This window comes from Theobroma cacao, chromosome 9 (genome assembly GCF_000208745.1).
Source record: "Theobroma cacao cultivar B97-61/B2 chromosome 9, Criollo_cocoa_genome_V2, whole genome shotgun sequence".
In the NCBI taxonomy this organism is placed as follows: Eukaryota; Viridiplantae; Streptophyta; class Magnoliopsida; order Malvales; family Malvaceae; genus Theobroma; species Theobroma cacao.
In genome coordinates, this window is record NC_030858.1 from 2,656,027 (window position 1) to 2,670,601 (window position 14,575).

Sequence of the window (14,575 nt, forward strand, 5' to 3'; positions counted from 1 at the left end):
AAAAAGTATTTTAGTCTTTTTATTATTTTTGTTAATAATGTTTGTAGTTTTGAGATAGAGTGTCTATTTCGAAAACTAATAAATTTTTGTATAATTTCAATTAAAATTAAAAAAAATAAGAGTATTTTACTTTTTTTTTAATTGCTATTTAGAATGAGACAGAAGTAGGTCGTGCACACAATTATGCAAATAATTCTGTGGCTTTACTATTGATGATTCAATGAACCGCACTCTACTATTTCAACTAAACATAGTGTGGTCTATCAGGCCATTGTGGTGGTGCACTGCTGCTGACTTGCAGGATCATATAGCTGTTTAGTTTACTTATCTCTTGAATATGGATTCATGTCACTTTCCAGGAAAATGGACAAAAAAAACCGAAAACCCCATTAGAGCACTAGCTGTCACTAAAATAGTCCTCCCTGTCATTGCCAACTTTCCAGGAAATTTATTTGATTTTCATCACATGAAAAAAGAAAAAAAAAAAAGATGTGTAGGATTATCCAATGAACGTGAATCCAAATATTAAACACAATTGAAAATAAGAGTAAAAAGTCGTTGTTTGCATTTCCATTGGCTAGTGTGGAACTGGTTGAGTTCAAAAGGCTGCATGGGCAGGGACCGAGCTTGTCTTGAATTTACAATGAACGGGAACCATCTGATCGACCCCAACAGCGTAGTTCTCTTCAATTGAGATTTTGTTGACTAAACGGGACAGGACATCGCCAAGCTCCTCCCCGTCATTCCATTCGTGAATGTTTGCTCTGATGAGTTTGGGGTTGCTGCAAATCAGCTCCCACACTGGAAAATTCTTCCTCGGCATCAGGAAATCATCCTCTCCGAGTTTCAAACCCGGGCAAAAATCAGCAGTTCCATCGCCCAGATAGATAAACCTTTTCTTTCCGGTGGCAGAAACAGAGGCTTGAACTCTTTCCATGATCAGACCCTATTACACAATGAGAACGAACCATTCTAAACTAAATTTTTTGAAGATATCTTCTAAAAATTATTGCATACCATGTATAGATGTTAATCATAAGTTTTTGTAATTGAAGATTTCTACTAATAGGAAATAGAGGTTTTAATATTATTTACCTTGCACATGTTGGGAGGGCAGATATTGCAGCCGTGGGAAGACGATTCGAAATCATGGTAAGGAGAGATTCTAAGCCTGCCTTCTCCATCAACATAACTAGGGTTCGTGTTGATTTCCGAGAAACAATCCAACAGTCCATGATTCTTCAAGATTGTCTCGATGAAGAAGACGTTGGCATCACTTATTATCCTCAGATCACACCTGAAACAATGTCATATTACTTGTTAGGTTCAGCGTTGTGCACCATTCATCATACTATTACAACACAGGAAATAGTAGTTCAGGAGGCTTACCCCGAAGCATGGGCCGCTTTAATAACAGAGACAATTCTGGGATGTAATGGAACCCGTCTTAAACAGGCGGCGATATCCGCAGTTGAGTTTCCCCTAGACTGGACCTCCATTATCATTCTATCCTGGAAAAACAGTCGAGAAAAAGCATCCAACATGAATCTCTGATAGTTATCATGATGAAAATCGTATTACATAATCCATAATGCATGTCAAAACAACTGAAATTAGAAGGAAGATTAATGTTGGTACTACAAAACCAGATTATATGACACTGACCATGAGAGTGTTCAAGGGGAAAGTAGGCCGGAGTTGAGTGAACAGCTCAGAAACACCAAACCCTTCCACAACCCAATCATCACTGTCGCATTCGATGATTGTCTTGTCAAAGTCAAAAACCAACACCACCCCTGCCATTGCTGATCTGATTGTACTAACACTACCACGATCTTCACCAGCACTTTTTAGCCAAAGGCAGGAATATATATACTTGTAAGATAATTGATGGACAAGTGATCGATCTGTTACATGGACTTAGACTCCTATTTTCTTTAGGAAAAGGGGGCACGATGACTGTGACAGTTGCACTTCCCCAGATCACATATATATAAAAAAAAATTAAAACCCAATTCGTTTACGAATTAGATTTTGGGGTGAGTATAAGATATAATAATGATGTTCTTTGATCTATATACGCTCTAGCTATTTTTTTTTTTCCTCTTATTTTTTTTTACAGGTGAGCAATCTCAAAATAGAGAATTCAAATTTTGCGCCTTAAAAAGGGGAACAACTCTTAAATACGAAAATTAATTGATAAGTAGACATAATTTATTTTTGTACTATTTCCATCAGACAGATGAATTATGTAATATTCAAGGAATTCCTTTGTTCGCTGGGTCGGTTAGCAACGAAGCATTAAAATTCAAATGTCTTTCTATTTAGCCCTGTTTGCAATGCCAAGAATCCTTTTTTAAGATTGCTTCGAAGAACTAAATGACAATGGCATATGCAAACCAGAAATAATCAAAGACGAAATTAAATCGAGCAGGACACTGCTACAGCCAAAACCCACCCTCAATTTATCTATTTTTGTTGCAAAAGGAAGAGAAGTGATGTGATACGTTGCAGAAGAAGTAGTTCCATTGCCCACTAAGTAGTTTACTGATATCACGTGTCATAATCTGGTTGAAGTTAACTATTTCACCCCCGCATGAATTATGTGGATTTCTACAAAATTTCCACTCAAGTTGGAACTAAAATAGTACAAAAGAAAAAGAGAGAAAAAGAGCAAAATGGCTTAAGAGCACAGGAAATCTTTCTTGTTTTATGAACCTTACAAGCAGGAAATTTAAATGAAGGCCAGGAATCTGGAATTGTGTTGTTTTCAATCAAGTGGACATGACAAGTTGACAAACAGCCCACAAAAGGTTTCCGTTCCTTGACGCGGTGCTTTTGCACTGCAGGATCGGAAGTGGTATACACATCCTCAGGTTCAATCGTGGCGGATCAATAATTCTTGAGCAGCAACTTTTAGCCGCCAATCTATCATGTTCATGTGCTATACTACTAATATTTGTTGTTTTTGTTTAGTTTCAGGGACATCATTAAGTACTATATTGGTGACCCAGGAATCCCCATGCATATGAACAAAAGTGTGCCACCAGGGTCTTCATACCAAGTAATTCCATATAATTTAATATGAATTCATAATATTTTCAACAAAGGGATTACTGTTGAATAGAATATATACTAATTACTGATAGAATTATATCCTTAAGGCTAAGGTTCCAACTATATGGAGCATTATGTACAGTTGTAACCTTGAGGTGGATGTGTTGTTTCTTTCCTATTGAAACCTGCTCGAATTCTTTGTCCCCTTGATTCTTTCTTCAGCTTCAATTAATGTTAAATCTTTGATTGTTGATGCTTATCTGGCTTCTGTGGTTGCTGTTGGTTCCCTCCTCATTTTGCCGAGCCTTTCTCCTGTTCATCTCTGAGTACATTTCCTCTATCATTGGTTTCCATAGTCGAACACGAGCATTTATGAACCAGTTGGAGACCTGCTCATTGGTTGATCCAATTTTACGCAGTGAAACAATGAGATCATATTAGAAACTCAAAATTACCAAAATACATGACATGTCAACACCTTTGAACTCTCATAGTAAAAGAGGATTAAAATGCTTCACCAACACGTTTACGTTCAAAGATGAAACAAAAGCTCTAAGTACCTGGCTCCTTGTCAAGCCACTTTTAATTGCAAGTAAATGTTTCTCTGCATCCTTAGGGTACCTGCAAAATAGGAAATCTGTCAAAATGTGCAAAACAGTCCCCATTGTTGTGCATAAACGTGAAACAAGCAAACTATTTCTTGTCCTAGTTTGACTTCGAGAAAATGCTCGTAGCAATTCTGCAGAAAGAAGCTCACGGGTGAAGAAAGTTCTGAAACATCCACGCACGTAAAACTGAGACAGACTTTTCAGGCAACCCTCTCTGTGGTCTCCATAATTGATCTTTTTTCTTTAGCTGCTGCAGTGCCCATTGCTCCTGGATGAATGAATTCTGAAAAGATTTTTCCCTGCCTCCTGTATATCCACTGTCAAAATTTGCTCCCATAGCTAGGATTTGGTTGCTGATCCTCTCTCTTAGGTTCTTGTATAAGAAAGAGATTGTCTGTAGAGCAAAACGAGCATGCACCTGAGGGTCCAACTCAGTTGCAGCATGGAATGCAGATATAACTGTATGGATCTCATCCAAGCATTGACTGTATCTGTCATCAACCTGGTCTCAATGAAGGAGTGCAAACCCATTTAAGTACCAGAAATATGCTATGTCAAATGCAACACAGAATAGAGAAAAGAAAGAAAATGGAGAAAAAAAGAAAATGGCGATTTGCTACTGCTTACATATGCCCGCTTGCTTAACAAAGCCTACTGGCTTAAATAGAGCCGGTAAGGGCGACCCAAGGTTATTCCACAGTTTAGTCTAAAAAATTTTGAAGTTATGAATTTCAATCTATATTTTAGCCTACATCACATTAGCATCCCTCTATAATTATCTATTCAATTGCCAAGGAAGTTAAGCAGCTCATATCTCAAAGTCCAAGGTAGCAATTGATGCAAATCGAATATGATAATTCTACCAACATACCACTTGCAGTAGAGTCAGAAGTTGAGTTTTCTTTGCCTCAACAGTTCGTTTTCGTACTTCTGGCTCTAATCGAACCTCAGAATTACCATCAATATCAGGATGCTCATTTGGATCCATCAGTGCCATCCCTCTCCCTGCTAGAAAGCTTGAGGAGAATGGAATGGTTGCTCCAGCTCCAACACTCATCTGGTCTAGATTTTCCAGTGAATAGCTTGCAATTTGAGCAAGTATTTCCTGAACTGCATGAAGATATCTTGATCCTGATATCAGGTGTGATTCTTGAACTGGTCCATAAGAACCAAAACTCAGAGAAAGCTCCTTAGCATTACAAGAAGGTTGTTCTGAGCCTAACCTTGTTGTATTCAAGCAGAAGTGATTTGCACCAGAACAGTTTATCTCAGAGGACTGATCAGGTATATTGTTACCGCTAATGACAGCAGGCAGAGATGTGGCGAGACTTAAAGAGAGCTCATTACTATGTTTAGAGGAACCACAAGGATAATCTATGCTCATATTTGCCCCATTTGATGAAATCCACCCGTTTGGATCCGGACATCCTATTGATGTATATGGTTGACATGCTGTTCTCAATGGGGGTTTCCCAACAAGCTCCAGAGGAGAAGGAAACTTCTCAAAATCCCACTTATTGTTCAAATTACCAAGTGCTTCGTTAAATACACAGTTCACAGAGGTTACCAGAGAAGAATTTATGCCATCAGAACAGCTAGTTGAAGAATAAGTCCTGACATCCAGAGGGTAGATGGAAGGTGCTATGATTGCTAACTCGTTTAAGTTTTCTTGAGGAACACACTTTGCAGGTGGAATAGAAGAGATGGCTGTTCTGCCCATGAATTGCTCCTGAAACTCCATATTATCCTCTGAAGGTGAACTGCCAAGTGAAACATCACTCACAACAGTCCTTCCAAGAGATGTGACCAATGCATTTGAGTCGAAGAACCTGGCACGATTAGTTATGTGTAGATCAGCACAGAGATCACTGATAATTTCTCCTTGCGCTGATGGAAGCACTGGAAATTCAGCTAGTGTCTGATTTTGGTTGATGATGCTAAATGAGTGGGATTCAACAATTGAATTTGGGGCTGTCCGCGATGGAATCCCATCAACAACCACAGGATTTCGGTTTCCCATGGCTCGTGAAACGCTGAACATATCATTCTCCATCATATAGTGGGCACAAAAATCACATGGGATCGGGCATAAGCAGCTGCTTCTTCATTTGGGGTTCTTAAGCTTCAATTGTCTGTTAAGCCAATTTAATTTCACTATATAACAAACTTCCTTGATTCAACTTTTTTTCGTGCACTTTTACAACAAAAACAACTGCACAAATTTTCTTGCTGCAACCATATATTTTATGTCGTCCCCATAATCATTCTATCTTGCTCAGATGATCCACCAGGAACCTGCAGAATTGGTAATGAAATGAAATCACCATACCAAAATAATTCAAAAGAACAATACTTCACAGTTCACATACTTGCAAAGAAGAAAGAAACTTGTAACCACCTATCCCGAGACCAGAGTTTTAAAATAGCACTTGTATCAGATCCCATTTCTTCTTAAGAAGAGTACAGAATTATGGTACAGAGAGTTCTCAGATACACTATGTGAATGATTTAACCTTTCAAGATTATTGAGGACACTTCCTGCCCCACTCTTACACAAGGATAAGATTATTGATAAAGAAATCTTTCACCACAAATTCAAAGTGCAAAGGATGTCAGACAGAGTAAATGGGACTCGCAAGGCCACAAAAATAAAGCATCAGGACATAGAGTTCCCCAAGAAAACCGTAATTAACAGCCTTGAATAACTCAAATCCATGCAAAAAGTTATAAAAAAAAATCCCCTCCTATGGCAATGAATTGCTAGAGAATGGGAGGAATCCTTCTTTTTGTCAAATAAGGGGTAATCAGAACCATAGCCTCATTAATTAGGAGAAGATGTGTCTGATTAAACATACATACTAGAGTACTAATGAAAAAACGACGTTGACAAAAAAATCTCTATCAGGGAAGATAGAAGAACTTCAATAGTAGTAGTACTTAACAGCTAAAAGGGGTATGGATATGCACACCAAAGTAAAAGCTTGGCAAAGCACAACAGGCTACAGCGCACGGACAGGAAAGTCTAAAGTTGAACCAAAGGAAGAACATGAGGAAATATACAAAGCCTAAATCTTCATATTTAAACAGTTCATGTAGAAAGCTAAATCTTGAAGATGTTTTAGAGGCTTCAAAATATATTTTCTTTTGTACTCGTGTGTTTGCGTGCGTGTCTGAAACCACGTTGATCAGCAAAAGGTAGGCTGAAAAAAAGATGACCAACCTGCAATGATTCGAAGAGTAGCTTTCAACCTTGCATTTATCTATCAATAGAAAAACCAGCTTAGGAAACTATTTTCTTCACCAAAACCTTATAAAAGCAAAGTATCGGAGTCAAGAATTTTCGTGCAGGTTCAATGGAATTCCAGGGGATCAGAGATGAGAAATCGTTCACCCTACTCAAAATATAAAGTGGTCTGTTACTGTATTTTGATTGAGAAATACATGTAGGCTTTTCTCAGAGAACTCCAAAAGAAGCCATTGCAATGCAAAGTTCACATAAAATCATTGGTTTTCTGTTTCTCCATAAAAAGAGAATTGTCAAAAAAGCCAGGAAACAGTAGTAAAAACCTTTGTTTCGTCTTTAACAAAAAGAATAAGGTGAAAAAGCCAACAGGACTCCTGCATTATCCCCACCTCTTTCAGAGGGTCATAAAAGAAATGAAGAAAAAAAAAAGAGCCAACACAAAAAAGTGGGGTTAATTTGTTTGCATGAACAGAAAAGTGGAGTTTTCTCCAAGAACTCAAACCCCAAGAAACTGAGATTCACAGTTTCAGACCCCAACAAGATTCATAATCTCTCCCTCTCTGTCCACAAAGATTTAAAGCTCTTGAACACAAATGGGTTTTGAAAATAAAAGACACCAACAACAGAGAGAACCCACTAAAAAGGAGAGAGAGTGTCCCAACAGGCCCAGAAAAAGGAAGAAAAAGAAAAGCAGTTCTGCAGAGAAATGGAGTTGAATGAAATGGCCCCATTCATTAAGATAGAGAGAGAGAGAGAGAGAGAAGCCACGCAAGAGTAAAAACAAGAAGATAGAGAGAGAAGGAAGGGAAACACATCACTCTTTGATGCAGTGCCACTCATTTCTGTTGCAGGCTCTAGAGGGGCCCTCCCTGTTACTTCTCTCTCTCTCTCTCTCATCTGCTTTGTCCTTCTCACCACATCTCATTTTCTGCTTCTCTGCAATCATCACAATCAAAATATCTGGATTCTCTCTGTTCAAACTCCTGTTCACGGCAGGTCCTCTCAGCACCATTTTTCAGAAGAAAGTCTTTTGCTTTTATAGCTTATTTTAGACAAGGATAGCCTAATGTAATGTGTTTGATGAGAAAGATGAGTGAATGGGGTATCAAAAGTCTTATACTTTCTCCGCACCAGAATCTAACAACTAAAGTTTTAAGGCAAACAAATGCATTTGTGAAGAAAAAGAGAGAAGGTAGTAAGAAAACACACTGTTTTTTGCAGTGTACTTTGAATATGATGATGCAAGCTATGCCAAAAGGTGACGAGAATATCTGCTGGGCAAGATCTTTGACGAATTTATTGAAGCAATTACACGCTCTATCTAACTCCTTTTCCTTTTGGCTTGGTTCCCTCGGCCCAACTCCAAAACCAGTTTAAATTTACACAACTGCTACTTGACTGAAATAGTCTTTGCAGCCTACATAATGTGAAACGCTAGACTACTTTATTATTATTATCATTGTCTCTGGCGACAGACCAAATATTTTGTAATGATGAAATAGTGATAATATCAGCTCATTTTCTCTCCCTCTTGGGTTTTTATCAGTAACTAATGTTTTAAGATGTCTCGGCAAAGACAAGTAGATTTTTCTCGGGGGATCCTGATGTGATAATACAGTCTTTTCCTCTAAGAACTGTGTGCTCTGTGGTGCCATGTGCAGTTTTAAGACTGGTTAAAAGAATCCAACAACGGATATAAATGATGGTAGGAACCTGTTTTTTCATGTATTCATTCAGTAGAATAGTCTAAAAAATTATTACTTACAAAACTAAAAACAGAATCTGTAGTTGTTTCAATAACTGGATTTCTCACACCTGACAATGAAGATTGTTGCCTGCGTTACATACTTGTGTAGTTCGGGCCAAAGGGATTAGTATATATTTGATGAGGCTAATCTTTGATTAATGGATCCTGAGTAAGAGGGAACTGGGGTAAAAAAAAGAGCAATATCCTTGACCGGACAATTAATCTTTGGAGAGGAAGTACCCTCTCCGGAACTGGTACACGATCCCAAAGATTTGTCTCGGACAAAAGTATATATGAAAGGAGTTTTGCCCTGTGGTGTTTGACATGTAGCCAATGAGGAAAGGGTGGAGCCCTCCCTAAGTTAGGACTTAAAGACAAGGCAATTATTACGTTTTGAAGGCATGAAGTTGAGATGGAGGCAGCAGCAGCAGCTCAGACCCGGTACAAGGCTTGAACCGAGCTCCTGTTTGCTTCGTTCGGACTTGTATTTCCTATTTTCGCATGCAGAAATAGAATTATGCAATCAGACAAAGAAAGAGACACTAATGCTTTTCTAACACTAAAAATTCAATTGCTACTCCCAAATGGGTTCATTTCATTGCCTTGGATCTTGGCAGCTGCACGTTCATAAGAGAAACAAGCAACAACAACGATAATGGGCTTAAGGCCTTGAGTTGTGCCTTACGCAGATTACAGAAAAAATGCAAGTTCTAGACTGTGCTAAGCCCAACATCAGCTGTACTCTTTTTTTTCAGTACCTTTGACCATGTATTAGAATTTTCCATGAAAACAAGGGCCCACGCAATTATGAATGGCAGGTGCATTGATTCGAGCCTCTAGCTAGCTAGGCCTAGGATGAAAGCTCAACTAGGGGAACGTCTAATCAGTTTAGGAAGCCCAGATTGTGACTGCGACATGTACCTCACTGTTTTCTTACCCCCCGGTTGGTGTCCAATTGGGTTTACACCTTGTTAGTATCATATTTTCTAAACTCGGGGCTTGGAAATTTTTCTTTCAACAGTAATGAAAAGGAGGTGGGAATCGGGAAGGGCCACAAACATGAAATATGATGGAGAGAAAAAGAGACAACATATGCTTATCCCCCACTCCTTTTCTTAACTTCCCTAATCAAATCTGCTAGCATCACGGAAAAGAACACACATTTGGTTTTGATTTAGCTAGAGAATGAATAAGTGGCTAAGATGGTTTGAGGTACAAATTAAAGAGAAGTGCTGAATTAATTGGGGTGTGTGGTTTCTTTCCTGGTCACATGTCCCTTGAAGTTGCTCACAACTTTGCAGGAGAAAGGTGAATCTGTCATCTCTGCTCCTACCGTTGAAATAAAGGGGTTGACATTGAAGCCACACGAGAAAGCGTTTGTACCGAATGGTTCACCTACTTATCCGCTCTTTCAACCCCATGCACCCATCCCTTCAAACTATTTTGTCTCTCGGCATATGATCCAAGAACTATGGTATATACAGACAATTACAGCTCCATGTTCTCTCATTTTTCCCACTCATTATTACCAATTGAGAGTTGAACTTTCATAATCCCATGAAAAAGCTCCAAGGTCAACCCTTTCTGTTATGAAACCATTAAACTTATGTGGGGAAATGAAAATGTCACACTATGTGCTACAAAAGTTCAAGTGAAAAAATTGAAGTACTCTCTCTATCATAATCAGACATTATTCATAAATATTGCTGAAAGGAAAGTAATTCATTTTTAGGAGGGAATAATTTCAATTTCTTGCCAAGGATAATCTGTGAATTGATAATTACAAGCATAAAGGACCCTTGTCAATGGATGTTAACTTATACACTATATATATATATATATATATACGTATATGTTAGAAAGAGAGAAACTTAAAAAATGAGATATTTAGTTAATTTTAAGAAAGTCTATGTATCATTAAATACAGTAAATGACTTTTTTTTTTTTTATCACTTACACAATTGGTTTTTTTTACGTATCATTCAAATATGAACGGAATTTGTTTCGTGTATATCCATCATTAATTTGTATTTCCGTCCAAATTGTAAATACGTTAACAATGAATTAAATTGAAATAAATTCAAAAGATCATGGACGAATAATTTGGGTTTTTCAAATTGTGCGTGAAAATAAAATTTGATAACAAAGTCAAAAAAAATTAATGGTGCAATTGACTTTGAAGGAACAAAACCCTAAATAGTACTTAATGCCTACATGCAGAGGGACAATTGGCATGAGAACAAGTACTGAAACATGTTTGTTTCTTATTTGATGGGTCAATCTTCAATAAGAACAAAGATGAATGGTTTTTTAATCATTTATTTGAGAGGAAACAATAAACATTTGAGATTTAAATAATATCCCCATAACAATATAAGTAAATTGAATTCATCATCAAACAAAAACTTACGATATACAATCCAATCGTACGTCCAATCCCAAACTGTCAAACCCCATTAATAAATAAAAAAAAAAGGAAAAAAAATCCAACTTCCAAAATCCAGGCTAAGCACAGTTCCAAAGACAATCTTACCCATATCTACCAACTTCATTAATCTTGTTCATCTTATCAATCATGTCCCTGAAGGGAAGCCATTGCCACAACCCCAAGTTTCTGCAGATTCAACTTCACAACTGTGTCCACAAACATTTTTGTATCTTCCCCAGTGTTCCCATCTGGTATATCCACAATATAGGACTCCAAAACAATGGTGTAAACTTTGCCTCCCTTGCGAAACTCATTGACAGAAGTGACTGATTTGTAGTTTCTCAGCCTATGCTCACCTCCGACAACCCTAAAGCTTAGTATATGCTTTTCGTCATCCAAAATCTCTAGCCTCTCGGTACTAGTCGAAGCTGGAATACCCGAAACAACGGTGACTTCTCTAATGCTTCCGACGCTGCCATCACCGCTCATGTTACAACTCTTGATGAAGTGCTTGTATTTTTGGGGGTTTTCGAAGCTCCGGATGAAAGGCCACACGGCTTGAGCTGGGGCGTCGATTCGCTGCGTTACCAGCGTTGTGCATGTGCTTGGTGTTGGCTCGAATTTATGGTATGTGTCAATGAGAGGCTTCAGCTCCGCGTATTCTTCTCTGGTTAGGCCCTGAGGGAGGGTTTGGCTCGAGTCCATGGCTGTAGCTCTCCTAGCTTAGCACCCAGTTTTAGCACGGGTCACGGTTGCAACTGGTCGGCTGGTGGCTGCTTCTGGTTGCAGCTAGATGAGCATGCAAGAAAACAGAAAGGGATGAAGCTAGCGAAGAAAAGTTGAGCCTTCTGAGCTCACGAAGGGAAGACCAAAATGAGAAGGTTAAGGATGGGTTGAATGGGTTTAATAGTATTTATTTTTCTTGTGTTTTTATTTATTTATTTATTTAATTTTGTTGTTGTTAGACAGATATGCCCTTTGGCAATGCTCCTTTTAACCAACTTGTAAATGAAGAGATTTCATGGCTTGGCTGGACCATAAAAATAGCTATACTAGGAAAGGCTTTTGTCTTTAGCTTACTTGGCCATGTCAATTGTGTTTGGGATTCTCTTTAGGGAAAATGGCAAGCGGATTATTCAATTGTAGATAATATAATTCAACAATCTAGGCTCAGGAGCTGGGGCGATTAGTTTATAATTAAAGGATTGTCAATCCTTAGCGTAAGCATTCTCTTTATCTGAATCTTATCATAATAATGACGGGTTGGTAAATACAAGATCTAAACTCTTAAGGTGGAAATCCTCTATTTGGAGCTTTGCGCATTTGGAAATGAATTAGTCTGTTCATCTCATGCATCCTGGCAATTTTTGTCTTACATTTTAAGAATTTTAAACAAGCTTATAAGGTAAGATTAATTATATAATCTCTGAAATCATTGAATTGTAATAAAATTACTTTATTAATTAATCATTTATCATATAAGCTTGAGTGGGATGATCCATTGAGACTTGAAAGCTTTGTACTACTGTAGAAATACCTGTTAACAATTCCCCTTTAAGTATCAAAACGTGGTGGAAAACGACAAGTAAAAGGGCAGACGAGCAAACAAAACCAAAGACAAAAGTTAGGGAGAAACAAAGAGAAGCTCATAGCCCTAAAACACAAAGCACAAGGTGGGATTGTTCTTGAAACATCTCTAGTGATTTGTCATTGTTAATGATAAAACAGTGGTACTGCGATTATTGTAGAATGGTTGGCTGTAGTTAATGATAAAATCTAGGGGATGGGAGGGGAGCGGGGATGGCAACATTGGCATGGGACGTGGATAATCAATAGAAAAATAGTTAAAAAAACACAAGCAAAGATAGGGGGAATAAAGACAAGGAGACCAAATGGAGGGAGTTGTCCCCATCGTTTAAAAGGCAAGCTGGAGATTCGTGGATCATGTGAGAACTCTAACAAACTCCCGCGTGATCTATAACTCCACTTTGCAGGATTTCCCTACCCTTAGCCCTTCACTTTTCCCATCTCTCTCTCTCATTTTTTTTCCTTTTTTCTAATTAATAATTAATTCCTCTTCTTTTAAATGGTAAATTTGGGGTTTCCCATTTTTTCAAGTTTCAGAAAAACAGATAAGAGGACAGCTCTTGGGTGCATTGCGGTATTCGGAAATGTAGCATATGACTTCAAGACCAATACTAGTAGTATACTATATATTATGTGTGTTTCTGAATCAGAATACAACAGATTCACTGTTTAGGAAGAAGTCTCATCTTCATTATGATAAATTTGTAGGGGCCATTCTGGGAATCAGCGGGAAGCAAGGCAACACTTCCAACGAAAGTCTCCTCCAGCCCCCCCTCTTCTTTTTTCTTTTTAGGTTAGCCTGTTTGTTCGTAAAGGATGTAACAAAATGAAGGGGAGGGAGGTAAACAAAGGACACCTAGAGGGGGAGAGGGGCTAGGAAAGAGTGCAGGGAAACAGTGAAAGCACTCAGTCACCTACAATGTCATTGACATAAAATTATCCTTTTTCTTAAGTTCAACAAACAGAGTTTTTAACCAAAAAAATTTCAATTTTTAAGATAAAAAAAGGCTTACCCATATGCCTTGTACTAAAATTCAATTGTGATGGAAACTTTTGATCATCACGCGAGAGACTTAACACCATATTAATTAAGTAAAACACTCAATTTGAAACTTAAATTATTGAGTTATGGTCATTATCTTGGTTTTAATCAGTTGGTGTTAAGGAGGCTTAGGTTGTTAATAAAATATTTAAGCATGTGACCTTTTTTCCCTAGCACCAGGGAATTCTAGGAAAAGAATACTGTGCAGTACTATACAAGAAATGCCATACGACTACAGGTTTTTTTTTGTCTTTATAGGATTGTAAAATGAAGCAAAAGTATCATGAACGGAATTCAAGATACAATATTGTAGATTTGGAAAAGCTATGTGACCCAGTTGGTGTCCCGATGTAGGCAAAGAGCTGTGGTAGAAACAACCAAAGAGGAAGAAACAGAAATGCAAATGCAATGGTCGTTTCAGTCTGACATAGCCCAAAAGAGAGAAAAAGGCTTCTCGGACTTACTTCATTTGTCCTGTCTAACTCTTAACCCTTTGTTACAACCATCAAAGGACGGCTCGCATGGTCACTTTGGCAATGACACAGTCGCCTTGGAGTTAATGTGCTACTACTTTAACCTTCACTCCTTCCAGTCAGAGTTTGGGCAACTTTTTTCACCATACTCTTAACATGTGTAACCCTGCAGCACTCTTCAGAATCTCAGTGATTTCAAATTCGGCTGGCAAAGGGTACAATACAAGGCAGGCAGTGAAGTAATCACTCACCTCACCTACATAAGAAATCAATGATGAAAAATATGCACATTTTTTGATGAAATCTATAGAAGAAAGAGATAATTAAAGATTTCAGAACAGGCTTCTCGTGTCTAGTAAAAGGTTTTTTTTTTTCATTGGAGGGGGGGG

The 14,575-nt window shown here is 38.0% G+C and overlaps 3 protein-coding genes across 5 annotated transcripts; all 3 read right to left on the reverse strand.

Moving 5' to 3' along the window:
* Nucleotides 403-1,897, reverse strand: LOC18588047 (inorganic pyrophosphatase 3). The gene is made up of 4 exons (XM_018127042.1): nt 1,666-1,897; nt 1,390-1,511; nt 1,096-1,297; nt 403-946 (listed from the first exon to the last, which is right to left on the reverse strand). The coding sequence occupies exons 1-4, from the start codon at nt 1,801-1,803 to the stop codon at nt 599-601; spliced, it is 810 nt and encodes a 269-aa protein (XP_017982531.1). The 5' UTR covers nt 1,804-1,897; the 3' UTR covers nt 403-598.
* LOC18588048 (homeobox protein ATH1) lies at nt 3,053-7,686 on the reverse strand. 3 transcript variants are annotated; one of them, XM_007012199.2, is made up of 5 exons: nt 6,886-7,686; nt 4,537-5,960; nt 3,815-4,167; nt 3,618-3,678; nt 3,053-3,446 (listed from the first exon to the last, which is right to left on the reverse strand). In XM_007012199.2, the coding sequence occupies exons 2-5, from the start codon at nt 5,719-5,721 to the stop codon at nt 3,282-3,284; spliced, it is 1,764 nt and encodes a 587-aa protein (XP_007012261.2). In that variant the 5' UTR covers nt 5,722-5,960; nt 6,886-7,686; the 3' UTR covers nt 3,053-3,281. The 3 variants fall into 3 exon arrangements, with proteins under 3 accessions (XP_007012261.2, XP_017983952.1, XP_017983950.1); XM_018128463.1 differs by lacking the exon at nt 6,886-7,686 and adding an exon at nt 6,064-6,549; XM_018128461.1 differs by lacking the exon at nt 6,886-7,686 and having other exon boundaries at nt 4,537-6,549.
* On the reverse strand, nt 10,944-11,966 carry LOC18588049 (abscisic acid receptor PYL2). The gene has a single exon (XM_018128464.1). The coding sequence runs from the start codon at nt 11,787-11,789 to the stop codon at nt 11,226-11,228; it is 564 nt and encodes a 187-aa protein (XP_017983953.1). The 5' UTR covers nt 11,790-11,966; the 3' UTR covers nt 10,944-11,225.

Coding starts and splice junctions, on each gene's coding strand:
- LOC18588049 (XM_018128464.1), bottom strand. CDS start 11,789: ATGGACTCGAGCCAAACCCTCCCTCAGGGCCTAACCAGAGAAGAATAC.
- LOC18588047 (XM_018127042.1), bottom strand. CDS start 1,803: ATGGCAGGGGTGGTGTTGGTTTTTGACTTTGACAAGACAATCATCGAA. Junction 1,512..1,665: donor TCCCCTTGAACACTCTCATG/GTCAGTGTCATA, acceptor CTGTTTTTCCAG/GATAGAATGATAATGGAGGT. Junction 947..1,095: donor GCCCTCCCAACATGTGCAAG/GTAAATAATATT, acceptor ATTGTGTAATAG/GGTCTGATCATGGAAAGAGT.
- LOC18588048 (XM_007012199.2), bottom strand. CDS start 5,721: ATGATGGAGAATGATATGTTCAGCGTTTCACGAGCCATGGGAAACCGA. Junction 4,168..4,536: donor TTCTGACTCTACTGCAAGTG/GTATGTTGGTAG, acceptor CATTGAGACCAG/GTTGATGACAGATACAGTCA. Junction 3,679..3,814: donor TTTCAGAACTTTCTTCACCC/GTGAGCTTCTTT, acceptor CCTATTTTGCAG/GTACCCTAAGGATGCAGAGA.